The sequence below is a fragment of the Hylobates moloch genome, unplaced genomic scaffold (genome assembly GCF_009828535.3).
Source record: "Hylobates moloch isolate HMO894 unplaced genomic scaffold, HMol_V3 SCAFFOLD_13, whole genome shotgun sequence".
Lineage (NCBI taxonomy): Eukaryota > Metazoa > Chordata > Mammalia > Primates > Hylobatidae > Hylobates > Hylobates moloch.
Window position 1 is genome coordinate 50,393,834 of NW_026652288.1, and position 19,264 is coordinate 50,413,097.

Consider the following 19,264-nt stretch of genomic DNA (forward strand, 5'->3'; position numbering starts at 1 on the left):
GGCCCCTCTGGAGGCTCTAGGAGAGAGACTGTTCTTTGCCTCTTTTAGCTTCTGATTATGGTCAGCATTCTTTGGCATATCTCTCTGCTCTGTTTTCACATTGTCTTCTCTTTTGAGTACTTGCATCAGAACTCTCCCTCTACTTGTGTGTTATAAGGATACATATGATTGCAATTAAGAAACCACTTGGATGAACCAGGATAAATTTCTCCAATCCCATCTTTTAATTCAACCTGAGAGAGCAGATTTAAAATACATTTTATTCCTAAAGTGGCAGGTCCCTGAAAAAAAAAACGTAGATTCATGTTTATTTTATTTTGAGACAGAGTCTTGCTTTATCACCCAGTCTGGAGTGCATTGGTGTGATCTTGGCTCACTGCAACCTCCGCCTCCCAGGTTCAAGCTATTCTCCTGCTTCAGCCTCCTGAGTAGCCGGGATTACAGGCACCTGCCACCGTGCCCAGCTAATTTATGTATTTTTAATAGAGACAGGATTTCACCATTTTGCCAGGCTGGTCTCAAACCCCTGGCCTCAGGTGATCCGCCTGCCTCAGCCTCCCAAAATGCTGGGATTACAGGCATAAGTCACAGCACCCGGCCAGATTCATCTTTTTTTTTTTTTTTTTTTTGAGACAGAGTCTTGCTGTGTCGCCCAGGCTGGAGTGCAGTGGCGCGATCTCGGCTCACTGCAAGCTCCGCCTCCCGGGTTCACGCCATTCTCCTGCCTCAGCCTCCAGAGTAGCTGGGACTACAGGCGCCCGCCACCACGCCCGGCTAATTTTTTGTATTTTTTTTAGTAGAGACGGGGTTTCACCGTGGTCTCGATCTCCTGACCTCGTGATCCACCCGCCTCGGCCTCCCAAAGTGCTGGGATTACAGGCGTGAGCCACCGCACCCGGCCCAGATTCATCTTTTAATCACATCTTTTGCTATATAAAATAACATTTATAGGTTCAAGGGATTAAGATATGAATTTCTTTGGGGGAGGGCCATCATTCAGACCACTACACATTAGTTCCCTAACCTCTACCCAAATAGATTTGAGCTAATTCAGAAAAGAAAAGGTTATTTTTAAAGAAACGGAGGCAAGTGAAAAAAGGCTTAGAAACCTGGGTTCTTGTCCTGCCTCTGCTGTTATCTAGTGGTGTAACCATGGGTGAGCCATTTGCCCTCTTTAGTCCTTAGTTTCTTCATCTTACAGGGAAGGAGTTGGATAAGTGATCGTTAACAAGACTTCTAGACCTAAGACTTTATGAAGTGATTCCTAAGTCATCTTGGAGTTTGTTTTTTAAGTCAATAATTTAAAATGTGAATCAAAACATTACAAATTACAACATTTTGGGTGAGGGTAGTCCTGTTCTTGCCTGGGACTTGAAGGATGGAAGACTGAGCTGTTGGCTGACTGTCAAGTCCTTGGGATATTAACACAGGATAACTAACCTGTATTTGTTAGCTGTGTGCTTAAACCTTTCTGAAGAAAAGACTTTCTACAAGGGATGTTATAGACTAGCTGGAACATTTTCACTATGTTTCTAGTGAGACTATAGACTGTGTAGCCTGGATTTTCTTTCCAGTAGTAGTACTTCATCAAAATTAAACACTGACAGATTTTTTTCTACCTGAAACTAGGTCATAGAGTAAAAATTTTCACTTGCAGTCTTACCCTTCAGACTCACTGAATGCCTGTTCCATCCTGTTTCATTGCTAGGAAGGACACTAGATAAAGCCATGAGCTTGAGATGGTGTACTTGAAAGGATTGTTTCAAGATCAGGTTTTATAACACACTCATTATTTATTTCTTCTGTGGAGAGGAGGACCCAAATTGGATTCAAGTATTTTTCTGATAGTAATCTATGTTTCTTAGAATAAAGCAAGTTCATATCTGAGCCAGAGGGCATAATTATGTCAGAATAAAATATAATTATGTCAGAATAAAATGCCCTGTACTGAAGAGGTCAACTAACAGGCTGGGAAATCTTAAGTTTTGTTTTTAAGACAAATCCTTGAACTCTTTGTGCCTTGTTTCTCATCCCTAAATCTGTACAACTCACCTCACAGGGAGTTGTGGCGGGTAATGTACTGCTAATTTGTTCAGTGTTTCACCACAATAAATGATGCCTAAGATCTGATAAAACATAGCAAACCTCATTTATATAAGTAGAGACAAGCATAGATAAGACTTACAGATAATAAAGAAAATTCATTAAAATTTTTTTAACTTCCTTGATTATCAAACATTTTTCCTTCTGTTTCCTATATATTTTCCAAAGTATTTTCCTAATATTTTTCCATAGTAGACTTATGAGATAGGGCAAATAACAAACACCAGGTTATATAATAAATGAATAAATCCATCAAGAGGACATAACAGTCCTAAATGTCCTAAAAGCTAATAATAAAGCTTCAACATACACAAAGGAAAACAGAAATGAAGTAACAAGCCAGGTGCGGTGGCTCATGCCTGTAATCCCAGCACTTTGGGAGGCTGAGGTGGGTGGATTACCTGAGGTCAGGAGTTCCAGACCAGCCTGGCCAACATGGTGAAACCCTGTCTACTAAAAATACAAAAATTATCTGGGCATGGTGGCGTGTGCCTGTAATCCCAGCTACTTGGGAGGCCGAGGCAGGAGTGAGTTGCAAGTGACCGAGTCGGCCATGATCCAGCCTGGGTGACAGAGCAAGACTCCGTCTCAAAAAAAAAAAAAAAAAAAAAAAAAGGAAATAACAGACATCTGCAATTATATTTGGAAATTTCAGTGCCTCTCAGTAATTGATAAAACAGGTAGATAAAATCAGTAAGGAAACAGAAGACCTGAACAACACTACCAACAACCTGATATAAGTGACATTTATAGAGTAGTACAAGCAACAACAGAATACATGTGCTTTTCAAGTGCACATGGAACGTTTACACAGACAGTTTATCTTCTGGGTCAATAAGTCTCAAATTCAAAAGGATTCAATCATAAAGGTTTTTTTTTTTTTTTTTTTTTTTTAAATTTAAACAGGGTCTTGTTCTGTCACCCAAGCTGGAGTGCAGTGACACAGTCAACTCACTGCAGCCTGAAACTCCTGGGCTCAAGTGATCTCCTGCCTCAGCCTTCTGAAAAGCTGGAACCACTGGCATGTGCCACCATGCTCAGCCACCCATCCTTTTTTCCTTTTTTGTAGAGACAGGGTCTCGTTATGTTGCCCAGATTGGTTTCAGACCCCTGGGCTCAAGTGATCCTCTCATCTCAGCCTCCCAAAGTGCTGGGATTACAGGCATGAGCCACTGTGCTTGGCCAAGGTATGTTTATTTCCTGATCATAGTGCAATTAAGTAAAAAATCAGTAACAAAAACATCAAGAAAAATCCCTAAATATTTTGAAATTACACAACACACTTCAAAGTAACCCACCTACAAAGAGGAAATTGCAAAGAAAACTAATACTTGGAACTGAATGAAAATGAAAAGATGATATATCAAAACTTTTAGGATGAGGCTGGGTGGTGTGACTGATTCCTGTAAACCCAACACTTTGAGAAGCTGAGGCGAGAGGATCACTTGAGCCCAGGAGTTCAAGACCAGCCTGGGCAACATAGTGAGACCTAGTCTCTAGAAAAAATAAAAAAGTATCCAGGGGTGGTGGTTCTCCAGTAGTCCCAGCTAGTTGGGAGGCTGAGGTGGGACACTTACTGGAGCCTGGGAGATCAAGGCTGCAGTGAGCTGTGATCCTGCTACTGCATTTGAGCCTGGGTGAGAGAGACCCTATCTCAAAAACAAAACAAAACAAAATTGTGGGATGCAGTTGAGGCAGTGCTTAAAGGGAAATTTATAGCATTAAGTACTTTAACAACAAAAGCAGGTCACTGACAGGTTTAGCCCTATGAACCTAGAAAAAGAACAAATTAAATCCAAAATAAACAGAAGAAAATAGTAATGATAAAAGCAGCAATTAATGGGATATAGAACAATAGAGAATAGAAAAAAACGGAAAGTTCTTTGAAAAGATCAATAAAATTGATAAATCAGGAAAAAATGCTAATTAACAATATTAGGAACTAAGGAATATCACTACTGATCCTACAGATAATAAGGGAATATTTTGAAAAACGATATGAATACATTCAATGTCTTAGTTGAAGTTAGTAACTTCCTTGAAGACAAACTATCAAAACTCACTTAAATACAGAACCTTGGGTGGGCATGGAGGCTTACACATGTAATCTCAACATTTTGGGAGGCCAAGAGTTCAAGACCAGCCCAGGAAACATAATGAGACCTCTCTACAGGCAAAAAGAAGAAAACGTCAGAACCTTACTAGCCCTATCTCTATTAAGGAAAAGGAATTTTTAGATAGAAATAATCCCACAAAGAAAGCGCTAGGCCCAGGTCAAGCACGATGGCTCATGCCTGTAATCCCAGCAGTCTGGGAGGCTGAGGTGGGCGGATCACGAGGTCGTGAGTTCAAGACCAGCCTGGCTAGCATGGTGAAGCCCCGTCTCTACTAAAAATACAAAAATTAGCCAGTCATGGTGGTGTGCTCCTGTAGTCCCAGCTACTCAGGAGGCTGAGGCAGGAGAATCGCTGGAATCCCAGAGGCATAGGGTGCAGTGAGCTGAGATTGCACCACCGCACTCCAGCCTGGGCAACAGAGCAATCTCTGTCTCAAAAGAGAAAGAAAACTCTGAGCCCAGATGGCTTCACTGAAGAATTTTACCAAACCTTTTAGGAAGAAATACCAATTTTATACAACAAACTCTTCCAGAAAACAGAAGCAGGAATGCTTAAAACAGTTATTTATTTATTTTGAGATGGAACCTTGCTCTGTCACCCAGGCTGGAGTGCAGCGGTGCAATCTCGACTCACTGCAACCTCCGCCTCCTGGGGGGTTCAAGCGATTCTCCTGCCTCAGCGTCCTGAGTAGCTGGGACTACAGGCACGTGCCACCACGCCTGGCTGATGTTTTGTACTTTAAGTAGAGACAGGCTTTCACCGTGTTAGCTAGGATGGTCTCTTTCTCCTGACCTCGTGATGCACCCACCTCAGCCTCCCAAAGTGCTGGGATTACAGGCGTGAGCCACTGTGCCTGGCCCAAAACAGTTATTTTTAACTTCATCTACTATCATTTAACTTCTGTTTGCTTTATATTTTTCAAGTATTTTCTTGTTTTTCCCACAACAGATGTTTAAGTAGGGCTAATAACTAACACCCATGAGAGTCAATGAAGTTGTCCAATTTGACCTTTTAATGATCTAGTTGGGTTAGGACCCACATGTACTTATTCCTGTCCTGATCTTTCCACTATTGACAAGTTACCTTTTACCTTTTCTATAACAACCTTTGGAGAAGGTGCTAACTTGACCAAGGAGAAACTTCAAAAATCCTTGCCTTAAAATTGAAAACTGGAATAGACTGTGCTCATGCAATGCTTGACACTTTTTAGGCCCTCAAGGAGTATCCCATAATCAACCAATTTTAGAACAAAGATCAGAATTACTATATTAATCATGTCTTTGGCATAGGATTTGAATTGGGAATGTAGTTGGAAACTGGACAAAAAGGGAGTCAGAAAAATCTCATGTAACACATCAAAACACTCACTTGAAGAGCTGAGTGGTCTGAGATTGTCCATCCCTTTAGCCATTTATCTGAAGCCTTTCTTTGCATTTAACTATCAATATAGCTGAAGTGTAGAGCACACTTTTATGATATTGTGGCATAGTAACTCAACTTAAATGTCAATAGAGACACTTGAAAAGACCTGCAAGGTTCGATAGCTTCTGGTGTGGGTTTGTTTCTCCTGTCATCACTCATTATGTATTTTTTTACAGCTTTTAAATTCCCACAGAGAGAAATTGGTCAGGATCATAATACATGGCCCAGGATCTGCCAAGGATACCCTTGTATTTTTTTTGTTGTTTGTTCGAGATGAAGTCTCGCTCTGTTGCCCAGTCTGGAGTGCAATGGCGCAATCTTGGTTCACTGTAACCTCCGTCTCCCGGGTTCACGTGATTCTCCTGCCTCAGCCTCCTGAGTAGCTGGGATTACAGGCGCCCACCACCACGCCTGACTAATTTTTGTATTTTTAGTAGAGATAGGGTTTCGCCATGTTGGCCAGGCTGGTCTCGAACTCCTGGCTTCTAGTGATCCGCCTGCCTCCGCCTCCCAAAGTGCTGGGATTATAGGCGTGAACTACCATGCCCAGCCAAATGTCTTCTTTAAACTGATGCTAAGAAAACATAAATTGTCAGCTGTGCGCTGTAGCTCACGCCTGTAATCCCAGCACTTTGGGAGGCCAAGGTGGGTGGATCACAACACGAGGTCAGGAGATCAAGACCATCCTGGCTAACACGGTGAAACCCCGTCTCTACCAAAAATACACAAAGAAAATTAGCCGGGCGTGGTGGTGGGCGCCTGTATTTCCAGCTACTCGGGAGGCTGAGGCAGGAGAATGGCGTGAACCCGGGACGTGCAGCTCGCAGTGAGCCGAGATCATGCCACTGCACTCTAGCCTGGGCGATAGAGCTAGACTCCGTCTCAAAAAAAAGAAAAAAAAGAAAAATTGCCTGACTTAACACAGGCTCTTCATTAAAATGGATGATTTGTTGAAATGACCTGAAGGAGGCTTTGTAACCCTTAAGCTACTGATGTCTAAAATCTGCAAGCTAGATGATGCCATGGTAAGGACTGAGTCTTAATTTTATGGCTGATGTTTGGAAAATGCTTTATGACCATAATTTTATTTGGGGACGAGCATTTCCAGTATTCTTTTAATCCTTCCATATTTTGTGAACATGATCTGCCAGAGTGGTATGTATGTATAAATCTAAGATTCATGATAATCTACTCAAATGTTGCTGTTACCCATTTTTCTCAAGGTTTACTTAGGATGGAATTGCCAGGTTCTTTGTGAAAGGTGACGAGGTCTCCAAATTCATGTTTCATTACACTTAAGAGGAGTGGATGTGAGATTAACACCCACCTGAGAGTGTGGTGCTTTGAGATGAGTTCAGTACATTTCCAAGGATAAAGTTGTTGGAAAACACCATCTGGAAGGCGTTTTCCCATGGTGGTGCCAAATTCTGCTTTCTCATAAATCTTGAAACAATTGGATATTTAACCTCTTGCCCAGTGGTGGGTTTAGGTGTACCCTAACTAAATTTAAAGAAAACTGATAGTTTTTTTTTAATAGGGCAACATCTTATTCTATGAAATAGAATGTGTGTTTCTGAAAACTGATAGTTGAGAGAAGAAATTGAGTGGATTTTAATAAGAGGGTGAAAAAAAAAAGAAAATCCAATATAAAATGATGAGATATCAAGCAAGAATTTTTGTGTTACTGCTAAATACACCAGTTTACCAGACTGATACCTTCAAGCAATTCTGAAAATTGAGTCTTGTAGCCCACATTCATTTGTAATATATTACTAATCAGAGCTTGGGGGACATACAACCAAATGGAATTTATAGGGCAGCCTTTATCGTCATTTAGAATGTGTATATATACAATTATTATTTTAAATATTGGGGAGGTCTCACTATGTTTGTTCATGCTGGTCTTGAACTCTGGGCCCAAGCTGTCCTCCTGCCTCAACCTCCCAAATTGTTGGGATTATAGGTGTAAGCCATGGCACCCAGCCAAGTATATGTTTATTTTATATATATATATATTTTTTTTTTTTTTTTTTTTTTTTTGAGATGAAGTCTCGCTCTGTCGCCCAGGCTGGAGTGCAGTGGCGGGATCTTAGCTCACTGCAACCTCTGCTTCCCAGGTTCCAGCAATTCTCCTGCCTCAGCCTCCTGAGTAGCTGGGATTACAGATGCCCACCACCATGCCCGGCTAATTTTTGTATTTTTAGTAGACATGGTTTCGCCATGTTGGCCAGGCTAGTCTTGAACTCCTAACCTCAGGTGATCTGCCTCCCAAAGTGCTGGGATTACAGGGTGAGCCACCGCACGCAGCCGTTTTTATCTAAAAGAACAAAAGGCCCTTTACTCGCTTGCTCACTGCAGCAGGAGGTTTCCCCTGATTTTTTTTTTTTTTTTTTTTTTAAGACAGAGTCTGCCTCTGTTGCCCAGGCTGGAGTGCAGTGGCACCGTCTCCGCTCACTGCAACCTCCACCTCCCAGGTTCAAGCGCTTCTCCTGCCTAAGCCTCCTGAGTAGCTGGGATTATAGATGTGGACCGCCTTACCTTTTGTATTTTTAGTAAAGATGGGGTTTCACCATGTTGGCCACGCTGGTCTTGAACTCCTGATGCCAAGTGATCTGCCTGCCTCAGCCTCCCAAAGTGGTGGGATTACAGCTGTGAGCCGTTGTGCCCAGCCTCTTGGCCTGATTTTTAAAGGATCATAAACTAGAGCTATGCTAGCCAATGGGAGAACATTTCTTGCCTCCATGCTCTCTTCTATTAATAAAGTTTGTGTTGTCTATATGTGGCTTGTTAATGATAGGGGTGTTAACGACCATAGTTAATCTTTCTCTTCAACTCTTTCCTAATCTAGTCTCTTAAATAGACATTTAAAAAGCTTTTAACTCCTCTTGAATTGGGTGCTCATGGGCTTTTGGTGGAGGTGGAGTGATAGTTATCAGCCCATTTAACAAAACCTGAGACAGCCAGGACAGCTGTAATGTGCATCTCTATGCTGTGTTTTTGTTAAAATGCCACATGGCTAATACTTTGGAAATCATAAATCCACTGCAAGAAAACGTCTTTATAGAGGGTATTTTAATTTTATGCTGTTTCTGTTACATACCTAAAACCATCAGTACTTCAAGCTCCATAAAGAGCAAAGAACATAGAGCAGATTAAAATGTTTCTGTAAGTTTGGTTTATCTTCATCTGTTTTATTTGCTGCAATAAGGCTATACAGAGGATGCCTTGAAGACAGTGCTGTAGCTGACAATTTAATCTTCACCTAAGGGCCTTAAGGAGAAGTGGGACTTTCGCAAGTCTGGGCCAACTGCAACCACTCATCAATGGCATATTTAATTAATCCATGTGATAGGGAGCTCTGCATATACACTCTCCTCTGCTCTTTAACCCTGGCTTACTTCCTAAAGGATTTTGCCTAGTTAGGGGGCTTACAGAATTTATGTTGAAACTCTACAATGGAGAGCTCATTGATTATGCATCTTGACATTTGGTTTGATTACCATCTTTAAATAATTGAGTGGGTAGTTCAGTGAGGCAGCTTACCAATTGGCTTTCTTTCTTTTCTTTTTTTTTTTTTTGAGACAGTTTCACTCTTGTCTCCTAGGCTAGAGTGCAGTGGCGCAATCTTGGCTCACCGCAACCTCTACCTCCCAGATTCAAGCGATTCTCCTACCTCAACCTCCCCAGTAGCTGGTATTACAGGCACCTGCCACCACACCTGGCTAATTTTTGTATTTTTAGTAGAGACGGGGTTTTGCCATGTTGGCCAGCCTGGTCTCAAACTCCTCACCTCAGGTGATCTACCCACCTTGGCCTCCCAAAGTGCTGGGATTACAGGCGTGAGCCACTGTGCCCGGCTGGCTTTCATCCTTAATAAAAAGAAAGCTTAGTGAAAGATGTAGAATTATGTGTACTTTTGCTCATAAGTGGTGATGAAAATAAAATGACTATAACAAGATAAAAGAAAAGCCACCAGAATTGGTATTGAGAAGTAGTGACTGCTTTGTGGGGGTAAGGCAGGAGGATTGCTTCAGCCCAGGAGTTTGAGACCAGCTTGGGCAACACAGTGAGACTGCATCTCACCAAAAAATAAAAAAATGTAGCCAGGCATGGTGGCGTGCCCCTATGGTCCCAGCTGCTCAGGAGGCTGAGGTGAGAGGATTGCTTGAGTCCAGGAGTTTGAGACTGCAATAAACTGTCCGCGCCACTGCACTACAGCCTGAACAACAGAACAAGTCCCTGTCTCAGAAAAGTAATGACTGGAGGGATGAGAGTAGAACCTGAACTGGACAAAGCAGACAGATACCAGGGACCCTATGTGGGTTCTTCTAGGATTAAATGGTTAATGCCGAGGGCTAACCATTACCTCTTTTTTGTTTGAGATGGATTCTCACGCTGTCTCCCAGGCTGGAGTGCAGTGGTGCAATCTCGGCTCACTGCAAGCCCCGCTTCCTGGGTTCACACCATTCTTTTGCCTCAGCCTCCCGAGTAGCTGGGACTACAGGTGCCCGCCACCCACGCCTGGCTAATTTTTTGTATTTTTAGTAGAGACGGGGTTTCACCATGTTAGCCAGGATGGTCTCGATCTCCTGACCTTGTGAGCCACCGTGCCTGGCCTTTTTTTTCTTTTTCTTTCTTTTTTTTTTTTTTTGAGATGGAGTCTTGCCCCGTTGCCGAGGCTGGAGTGCAGTGGCGCGATCTCAGCTCACTGCAACCTCCGCCTCCCGTTTAAGCGATTCTCCTGCCTCATCCTCCTGAGTAGCTGGGATTACAGGTGCGTAACTGCCTCAGCCTCCCGAGTAGCTGGGATTACACCACGCCTCACTAATTTTTTTGTGTCTTTAGTAGAGATGGGGTTTCACCATGTTGGCCAGGCTCGTCTCAAACTCCTGACCTCATGATCCACCTGCCTTGGCCTCCCAAAGTGCTAGGATTACAGGCGAGAGCCACTGTGCTGGCCTACCTCTTGTTTTTCTGGGTTGCCCTAGCTTGCTTGTGATGCCCTCTCTGTAATTGCTGGGGACTGATAAGTTTTTTTTTCCTTTTTTGAGACAGAGTTTTGCCCTTGTTGCCCAGGCTGGAGTGCAATGGCTCTATCTTGGCTCACTGCAACCTCCACGTTCTGGGTTCAAGCGATTCTCCTGCCTCAGCCTCCCAAGTAGCTGAGATAACAGGCGCCTGCCACCACGCCTGGCTAATTTTTGTATTTTTAGTAGAGACAGGGTTTCACCATGTTGGCCAGGTTGGTCTGGAGCTCCTGACCTCAGGAGATCTGCCCTCCTCGGCCTGCCAAAGTGCTGGGATTACAGGCGTGAGCCACCGCACCCAGCCTCTTTTCTCATCTCAGTGGGCCTTAGGTGCTGTAATCTATCTATAGTTATTGGTAGCTTTACCAGATAGTTCCTATGTATATTTAAGAGAGAAGACTGAGAGCTGTTATGCCTGAAAGACTAGAAATTTGAGAAGCTGCTCACCCTTTCCCTTGGAGATTTCCACAAGTATAAGGTTGTGTTCAGAGGCTCATTTTCTTTTCCTTTGTCATGGTATTGGGATTCTACCTTAATCACTCCATCATCCTGCCAGCCATGTCTCATTTCTCATGCTGGAAAGCTCCCTCCTCCTAAGCTCAGTGTGAACCACCAGTGTTGATGCTTTATCTGGTCCAGGCTCTAGCCCTTAAATTGTTTGACTGGCTTTGTGTTTCATTTGACCCTAATACTCTGGGTCGCACTGTCTAAGAGAGAATTATGTCCCCTCCGATGTCTGAGTGCATTTCTCATTTCTTACTGCTGCTCCTGAGCAGATCTGTAACTTCAAGGTTAAGATAAGACACATTCCATCAGAACTATGTCGTCATCCTTGCCAGCTTCTGATCTGTGATTGTCTAGGAGATTTACAAGACAATTGCATGCCATCCTTTAAAGAATATTATGGTTGGACTCTGACTCCTGGCATCAGGCCCAATTCGATTTGTCAGTGATTACAAAACCCATTTCCCCAAAAGAAAAGGACCTTAGCCCACGTGCTCTTTAGGCAGTTCTTAAGGGTGGAAAGGAGGGAATTGAACTCAATCTTTATTTCCTGATGTTTTGTGGGGAGGGGTGGACACCAGAATATTTTTGTCTCTTTCCTCATTAAATTCACTTTTCTTTCTCTGAAAGGTTCACCAAAATGTTAGTATTGCTGTCATTCTTTCCTGTTCCTTATTCCTTCACAGAGTTACTATTAGTCTTTTCATTCTGCCATCTTTAAAGTTTGTCTGAGTTTTAAGGAATAAGTATTTTGCCCTTGAGAGAGAACATACCTACCCTGTTCTCTGAAGGTTTATTCATTTTCCAGTGCCTAGTTAACAAAGACACTGTTCCTCTTTTTCTTGCTATCTACTAACGTGTTGAGCTGCAGGAGTTACTGCATGTGATATGGTTTACTAGCTTAGGAATTTGGAAGGTCACATATTTTCTTCTGCTGTTGTATTCAGCCCTGACATATTTTTACAGAAGGTTCTCTTTGGGGGACTTAATAGATCTTTGGTTTCAACATAAACTCACTTTTTCCCTAGGAGGTAGGTAGGGCAGGTAGTACAGATTTATTTAGCCCGTTTAAATGATGCCGGGGTTAGATAGGAAATTTATTTACTCAAGATAACACATGGCAAGTTAATCAGAGTCAGGATCCTATTCAAATGTTTGGTATTGTTTTCATATCCCTTAATTATGAAAAGTTTAAAACAAAAGGTAAGAAGAATTGAAAAATGCCGTTTTTAATCAGAGGTTTGCTGATGATCCATTCAAATCTGAGGAAATCTTTTGTAATTAAAAAATTTCTGGCCAGGTGCAGTGGCGCATGCCTGTAATCCCAGCACTTTGGGAGGCCCAGGCGGGCGGATCACAAGATGAGGAAATCGAGACCATCCTGGCCAACACGATGAAACCCCATCTCTACTAAAAATACAAAAATTAGCTGGGCGTGGTGGCGCATGCCTGTAATCCGAGCTACTCGGGAGGCTGAAGCAGGAGAATCTCTTGAACCAGGGAGTTGGAGGTTGCAGTAAGCCGACATCACGCCACAGCACTGTAGCCTGGTGACAGAGCGAGACTGCGTCTCAAAAAAAAAAAAAAAAGAAAAAAAAATTTCTACTTTGGTCTTACACGCTATGGTTTCTTCTGTTTGACAGCCATAATAGTCACCATTGTGCTTCTTCTCGAGTTCTGGTTTTTTTTTTTGAGATGGTTTCGCTCTTGTTGCCCAGGCTGGAGTGCAGTGGCGCAGTCTCAGCTCACTGCAACCTCTGCCTCCCAGGTTCAAGCGATTCTTCTGCCTTAGCCTCCCAAGTAGCTGGGATTACAGGCGAGTGCTACTATGCCTGGCTAATTTTTGTATTTTTAGTAGAGATGGGGTTTCACCGTGTTGGTCAGGCTGGTCTCGAACTCCTGACCTCAGGTAATCCACCCGCCTCGGCTTCCCAACGTGCTGGGATTACAGGTGTGAGCCACCATGCCTGGCTCAGCTGAGTTCTTTGCTTTTGATTGTCCCTTTTTCTTACTCTCCTATGGCAGCCACTTCTGGCTTTAAAGTTCCATATCTATAAAGCAGAGTAGAGTTTTGGAGCTCTCTAAAATGTTCTTTAAAGCCAGAAGAATGGAAAACTTATAGTATTTGAAGTCTATATATATCTTTTTTATTTATCCCAGTACTACTTTTCTCAAGTATTAGACATACTGATACAGAGAGTTGTACATTAATAATGTATCAGGTGATGAATAATTATTTAAAAATCTGTTTTATAACATTATAGAACAACCTAGAAGTGGTTTTAATTTATCAACCATTAGGTTGTGGCAGAACTGCTCTCCTTTTTTTTTTTTTTTTAAGCTGCTTAGGAATTTTTTTCCACCTAAATTTATTTTGTTTTATTTTTTCGAGACAGAGTCTCACTCTTGTCGCCCAGGCTGTAGTGCAGGGGTGGATCTAGGCTCACTGCAACCTCTGCCTCCTGGGTTCAAGCGATTTCTCCTCCCTCAGCCCCCTGAGGAGCTGGGAGTATATGCGCCTGCCACCACGCCTGGCTAATTTTTTGTATTTTTAGTAGAGATGGGGTTTCACCACGTTGGTCAGGCTAGTCTTGAACACCTGACCTCAAATGATTGCCCCCGCCCTGGCCTCCCAAAAAGTTCTGGGATTACAGGCATGAGCTACTGCGCCTGGCCCTCCACCTCTAATTTTAGTTAAAAGGTTTTTTTTTTTTTTTTTTTTTTTTGGTTGTTGTTTTGGTAGTGCTTCATGTCTTTGGATTTTGTCTCTAGTAATCCCCCCAAAGAAGGAAAGTTATATAGTGTCTTTAAAATACTTCTCCACCCCTGTTTCCTGTTATTTTTCCCTCAAGCAATTTTAATTAACTGTTCTGTGACAGATGGTAAAATGGGATTGCCCAAAGTGCTCTGGTGGGCTGGATTAAGTGATGGGTGGTTTGTACTGATCGTGTTGTAGAAGGATCGAGCCTTTCCCCTCCCCCCTTCAATTGAGCTGTAATCTTGTTAGATGATCTTAAAATGTTATTGATTAATTCACAGTGCTGTTAGAGGAATAAGCATAAATACTGGATTTAAAACCTAAGAAGTAATTCCCTTGAGCTCTGAATGCCTTAGCCTTAAGGCCAAGAGAGGTACCTTCCAACTTCTCCACCCAGTCTTCACTGAAAAGGAAAGTTAAGCCTTTTAACTTTTCCATTTGCGTCTCCCCCTTAGTGTAGTACTGCTGCCAGTTGCTATGGCAACGGACTGGGACAGCTGCGCAGTGGCGCCCAGGCAGCTGGGTGGGGGCGGGGGAGCTGCCAGCCCGCCAAGACCCAGACCTGGGAGGGGAGGCCCCTCCTGTTAGCCCAGAGGGAAAGAAAGAACTGGGGCGATCCGGTAGGTAAAGGAGGGAACCCCCATTCATTTTATACCTTTGGGGCTCCTCTTCTGCATGAAGGTGTAAAGGGAGATTTTCCTTTTCTCTCCCTCAAAATGAAGAACACATGTAAATCCTTGTTTTTCCTGGTGAGGCAGGGGAGGCCATAGCCACAATGCTTAACTGCATGCATCTAACATGGGGCTGGTTTTAACCCCAGCGCTCTGACCTAAACTGCTCAGCTCCCGGAAATTCCAAGGTGAGTGGGGGTGGGGGTGGGGTACTCTCCCTGGAATATGACATTTCCTGTCTCTGGTGAGGTCGGAGGCTGTTTTATTTTAAATAAACCACATAAGATATTTTCTTGAAGCTTAGGACTCTTCTAAATTAATGGAAAAATTATTTTAACCCCCTGCACCTACATTTTGCTACTACCTCCTCTTCCAAATAGAGTATTTTAATAAAAACTTAGTCTTATAGGGCAGTAATGGGTATAGGCAGTTTTTTAGGTGGGCAGACCTATTGCTAGTAAGTTCTGGAGATATGGTTTCCAACTATATATTCTTTAATAACTTTAAAATTTTGCTAATTTAAAGTGAATTGATAATTGCCACTTTTTATGTGACTTGAACATCATTCTGAGATTAGTAGTGGGCCCTCCCTGACCCAGTGGTTTTCTGGTCAGGGTGGTTAGAGGGTGCTGATAAACATCTTTAAAGATTACAGGAAAATAATAATGGATTTCAGCTAAGAAAACAATTTCTGCTACTCTCTAATCCAGACTGTAGGCACCATTTAGCATGGTTAAGGAAGAATTCTTAAAAATGATTATGGAACAATAACACAGGAATTTTTAAAACTAGATTCTCTGTTGCGTACCCCCTGGTGTGCATATTTCTGAGCTTAACTCAATTTCCATTTGTGTTTCCTTGCTTCAGCTTTCCTTGGGCCTATGAATGGTTCCTCTGTATTTTGAGGAGACTTCATGTTGATGCTGAGTCTGGGGCCAGACTTCTTTTTCCTCCTCCTCTTCCTTTGGCCCTGAGTCAACTTCAGTTAAGAGGGAGAAGTACCTTCTTAACTATTTGGGTTAGTTGCATCTTGGGAATTACTGAACAATCTAGTGACTAATTTTGAATTTTAGGACTGAAAAATTTTTTCTCCTTTCTGCCTCCCTCCCATCCCCAAATTAGCTTTCTAAAAAAGAAGATTAGTGTGTTTGAGATGTCAGCCTTGCTTTTGTGAGCTGATGGATGCTTTGAAGGGACAAGCTCAATTTGTTTAAGGGAAATGTACCGAGTCACTGAAAATGTGGTGAAAGATGCCTGAGCAAGCCTTTTTTGTGTTCTGGTAAGAGACTGGGCAAGATGCTCAGAGCACAGAAAACTCATATTTTAGTGGCTTTTCTTTTTTCATTTTTATAAAGACTCTTATTCACCTTGGAGAAAAAGGTTTTAATTTTATCTTGGTTCATTTAACTGAAGATTTTGCACATTTCCGTTTGAGTTCCTGGCTTGTAAACAGTTATAAACATAGCCAGGAATAACATACCGCACTACTAGTCTTTTGGAATCTGAAATAGAAGAGTTAGACAGTTGTGCCTTCTAATAGTTTTGGTCTCTTTAGCCGAAGAGAAGGTTGTAGTTGAGGAAGTGAAGACCGATTCATTTTTAAATTAAACTCTTAGGACTCATCTGTAGAATGATTTGAGACTCAAGAGCAGGGCACATGGCAACTTAGTGTTATCCCCTTTTCATCCCATCAAGAAAAGTTTTTAACTCCTCACATGGATTCTAACCATTTTGTCCTTTGCCTTGGCAGGGACCCGGTGGCCTTAGTCTTTCAGGTGGAACGGTGTGCGACATGGGAAAGAAAACCAAGCGGACAGCTGACAGTTCTTCTTCAGAGGATGAGGAGGAGTACGTTGTGGAGAAGGTGCTAGACAGGCGCGTGGTTAAGGGACAAGTGGAATATCTACTGAAGTGGAAAGGCTTTTCTGAGTAAGTTCCTTTTTTTCCCTAGGCGTTGGGACTCTGTAGAGATAGATACCTTTGGTTTACTTCCTTAGGAATCACAAGCATCTTTGTCTTTTTCTTCCCCCTCCTGCACTCTTCCTAAGAGAAGACACAGCAGTAAAGAAAACAAAATCTCTCCGCTTATGGAGCTTACGTTCTAATGATACTACTTTTGAAAGGCAGTATAATGAATTGGTTAGGAGCACAGACTCGGGAGTCAGATTGCCTGGGTCTACATTCTAACTCCACCACTTATGATACAAACTGGATGGCCTTGGCTAATTTCCTTAATCATTTTATCTCCTCAGTGAAATAAGGATAAACAGTAGTGCTTATAAGGCCAGGCACGGTGGCTTGCACTCTAATCTCAGCAGTTTGGGAGGCTGAGGCGGGCGGATCACCTGAGGTCAGGAGTTTGAGACCAGCCTGGCCAACATGGCAAAACCCCGTCTACTAAAAATAAAAAAATTAGATGTGGTGGCGGGTCCCTGTAATCCCAGCTACTCCAGAGGCTGAGGTAGGAGAATCACTTGAACCCAGGAGGCGGAGGTTGCAGTGAGCCAAGATCACGCCACTGCACTCCAGCCTCAGTGACTGTTTTTAGTAGAGGCACGGTTTTGTCATGTTACTCAGGCTGGTCTCGAACTTCCAGGCTCAAGTGAGCCACCTGCCTTGGCCTCCCAAAGTGCTGGGATTACAGGCGTGAGCCACCATGCCTGGCTGTGAAATTAATTTTAGTAATATTTTATTTAACCTAATACATGAAAATACTATTTCAGCATTAATCAGTACAAAAGTTATTAATGAAATTTTTTTGTGTGTGAGTGCTAAGACTTGAAAATCTGGGATATATTTTATACTTTATAGTGCATCTCCATTCAAACTAGCTGCATTTCAAATAGGCACATGTGGCTAGTGGTTACCATATTGGATGGCACAGCTCTGCAATATGGGACCTAAATACACTAAAAGATACAGTGGTTTACCAATACTTTTGGATAAAGGCTATGTGTCAGAAACCTTTGAAACATACTGGAGGTTATTTCATTACATGAATCAAGGTTTCTCATCTGGAGAATTATTGGCGTTGTAGGTGGGATCATTCATGCATTGCAGGATGCTTAGCATCTCTAGCACCCAGAGTGCAAGTATGGGTAGCACAACAATCAGAAGATGCCCTCTGTTTCTAGAGAGGAGTGGTATCACAGCTTCTACTAGAGATAAGAACTGTTAAGTTTGAGAGACCTCTAGAGCACTAACAGATAGGAACTAAAGTAACACCAGAAGATTTTGAAGATGTTTATTGGGCCCATTGAATCACCACTGGAAATATTTGGGTGTTTGAAAGATACTTGAAGCTCTTTTTCTGTCGTTGAGCTACTGGTACCTTACCATAGATGAAAGGGGAAAAGATAAGGTTTGGGGTAGACAAATTAAACATTGGTCCTTTTTCAGAAATGCTCTGGATTTCTTTTTTTTTTTTTTTTAGACGAAGTCTTGCTCTGTCGCCCAGGCTGGAGTGCAGTGGCGCAATCTCGGCTCACTGCAAGCTCCGCCTCCCGGGTTCACGCCATTCTCCTGCCTCAGCCTCTCTGATAGCTGGGACTACAGGTGCCCGCCACCATGCCCGGCTAATTTTTTGTATTTTTAGTAGAGACGGGGTTTCACCGTGGTCTCGATCTCCTGACCTCGTGATCCACCCACCTCGGCCTCCCAAAGTGCTGGGATTACAGGCGTGAGCCACCGCGCCCGGCAATGCTCTGGATTTCATAAAAGACTGGAACAAATCAGCATTGTCTATAACTAAACCCCTACTTTGTGCTAGACAGTGATCAGATTCTACCTCTTGTGCTCTCTTTGATTCTCATAAAAGCATTTAGAGTCCAGGCATGGTGGTGTGTACCTGTAGTCCCAGCTACTAGGGAGGTTGAAGTGGGAGGATTGCTTGAGTCCAGGAATTCTGGGCTGTAGTGCACTAAACCGATCAGGTGTCTGCATTAAGTTTGGCATCAATACAGTGACCTCCCAGGAGTGAGGGACCACCAGGTTGCCTAAGGAGGAGTGAACCAGAGCAGGTCAGAACTCCCGTTTTGAGCATTCGTAGGATCATGCCTGTGAATAGCCACTGCACTCCTGTCTGGTTAACATAGCAAAACCCTTGCCTCTTCCAAAACTTTAATTATTTTTTTAATTTAAATTTTTACATATTTTTATCTTTTTTTTTTTTTTGAGACAGAGTCTGTCACTATTGCTCACGCTGGAGTGCAATGGCACGATCTCGGCTCACTGCAACCTCCGCCTCCCGGGTTCAAGCGATTCTCCTGCCTCAGCCTCCCGAGTAGCTGGGATTACAGGTGCCCACCACCACGCCCAGCTAACTTTTTGTATTTTTAGTAGAGCTGGCGTTTCACCATGTTGGCCAGGCTGGTCTCGAACTCCTGACCTTGTGATTCACCCGCCTCAGCCTCCCAAAGTGCTGAGATTACAGGCGTGAGCCACCGTGCCCTGCCTTTTTATCTTTAAAATAGAGACAGGGTCTCACCGTGTTACCCAGGCTGGTCTCGCACTCTTGGGTTCAAGCGATCTGCCTGCCTTGGCCTCTTGAAGTGCTGGGATTATAGGTGTGAATCACTGTCCCTGGCCAACCCAGGCTCTTTTTAAATCATACTGTGTTGTCTTTTGGGTGGAAACTGAAGTAGAAGCAGCAGTACCAAAGTG

At 43.0% G+C, this 19,264-nt stretch overlaps 1 protein-coding gene across 4 annotated transcripts in view; it reads left to right on the top strand.

Annotated features, from left to right (window-relative positions):
- Positions 1-19,264, top strand: part of CBX5 (chromobox 5) — a 51,218-nt gene that overhangs the window by 6,854 nt on the left and 25,100 nt on the right. Inside the window, exons 1-2 of one of the 4 annotated variants that reach the window (XM_032173511.2) lie at positions 14,439-14,551; positions 16,353-16,531. In XM_032173511.2, coding sequence (XP_032029402.1) covers positions 16,395-16,531 — 137 coding nt within the window. In that variant the 5' untranslated portion in view covers positions 14,439-14,551; positions 16,353-16,394. Of the gene's footprint in view, positions 1-14,438; positions 14,552-15,602; positions 15,621-15,790; positions 15,882-16,352; positions 16,532-19,264 lie in introns of those variants that run through there. The other 3 variants (XM_058426286.1, XM_032173512.2, XM_032173510.2) reach the window with 3 other exon arrangements.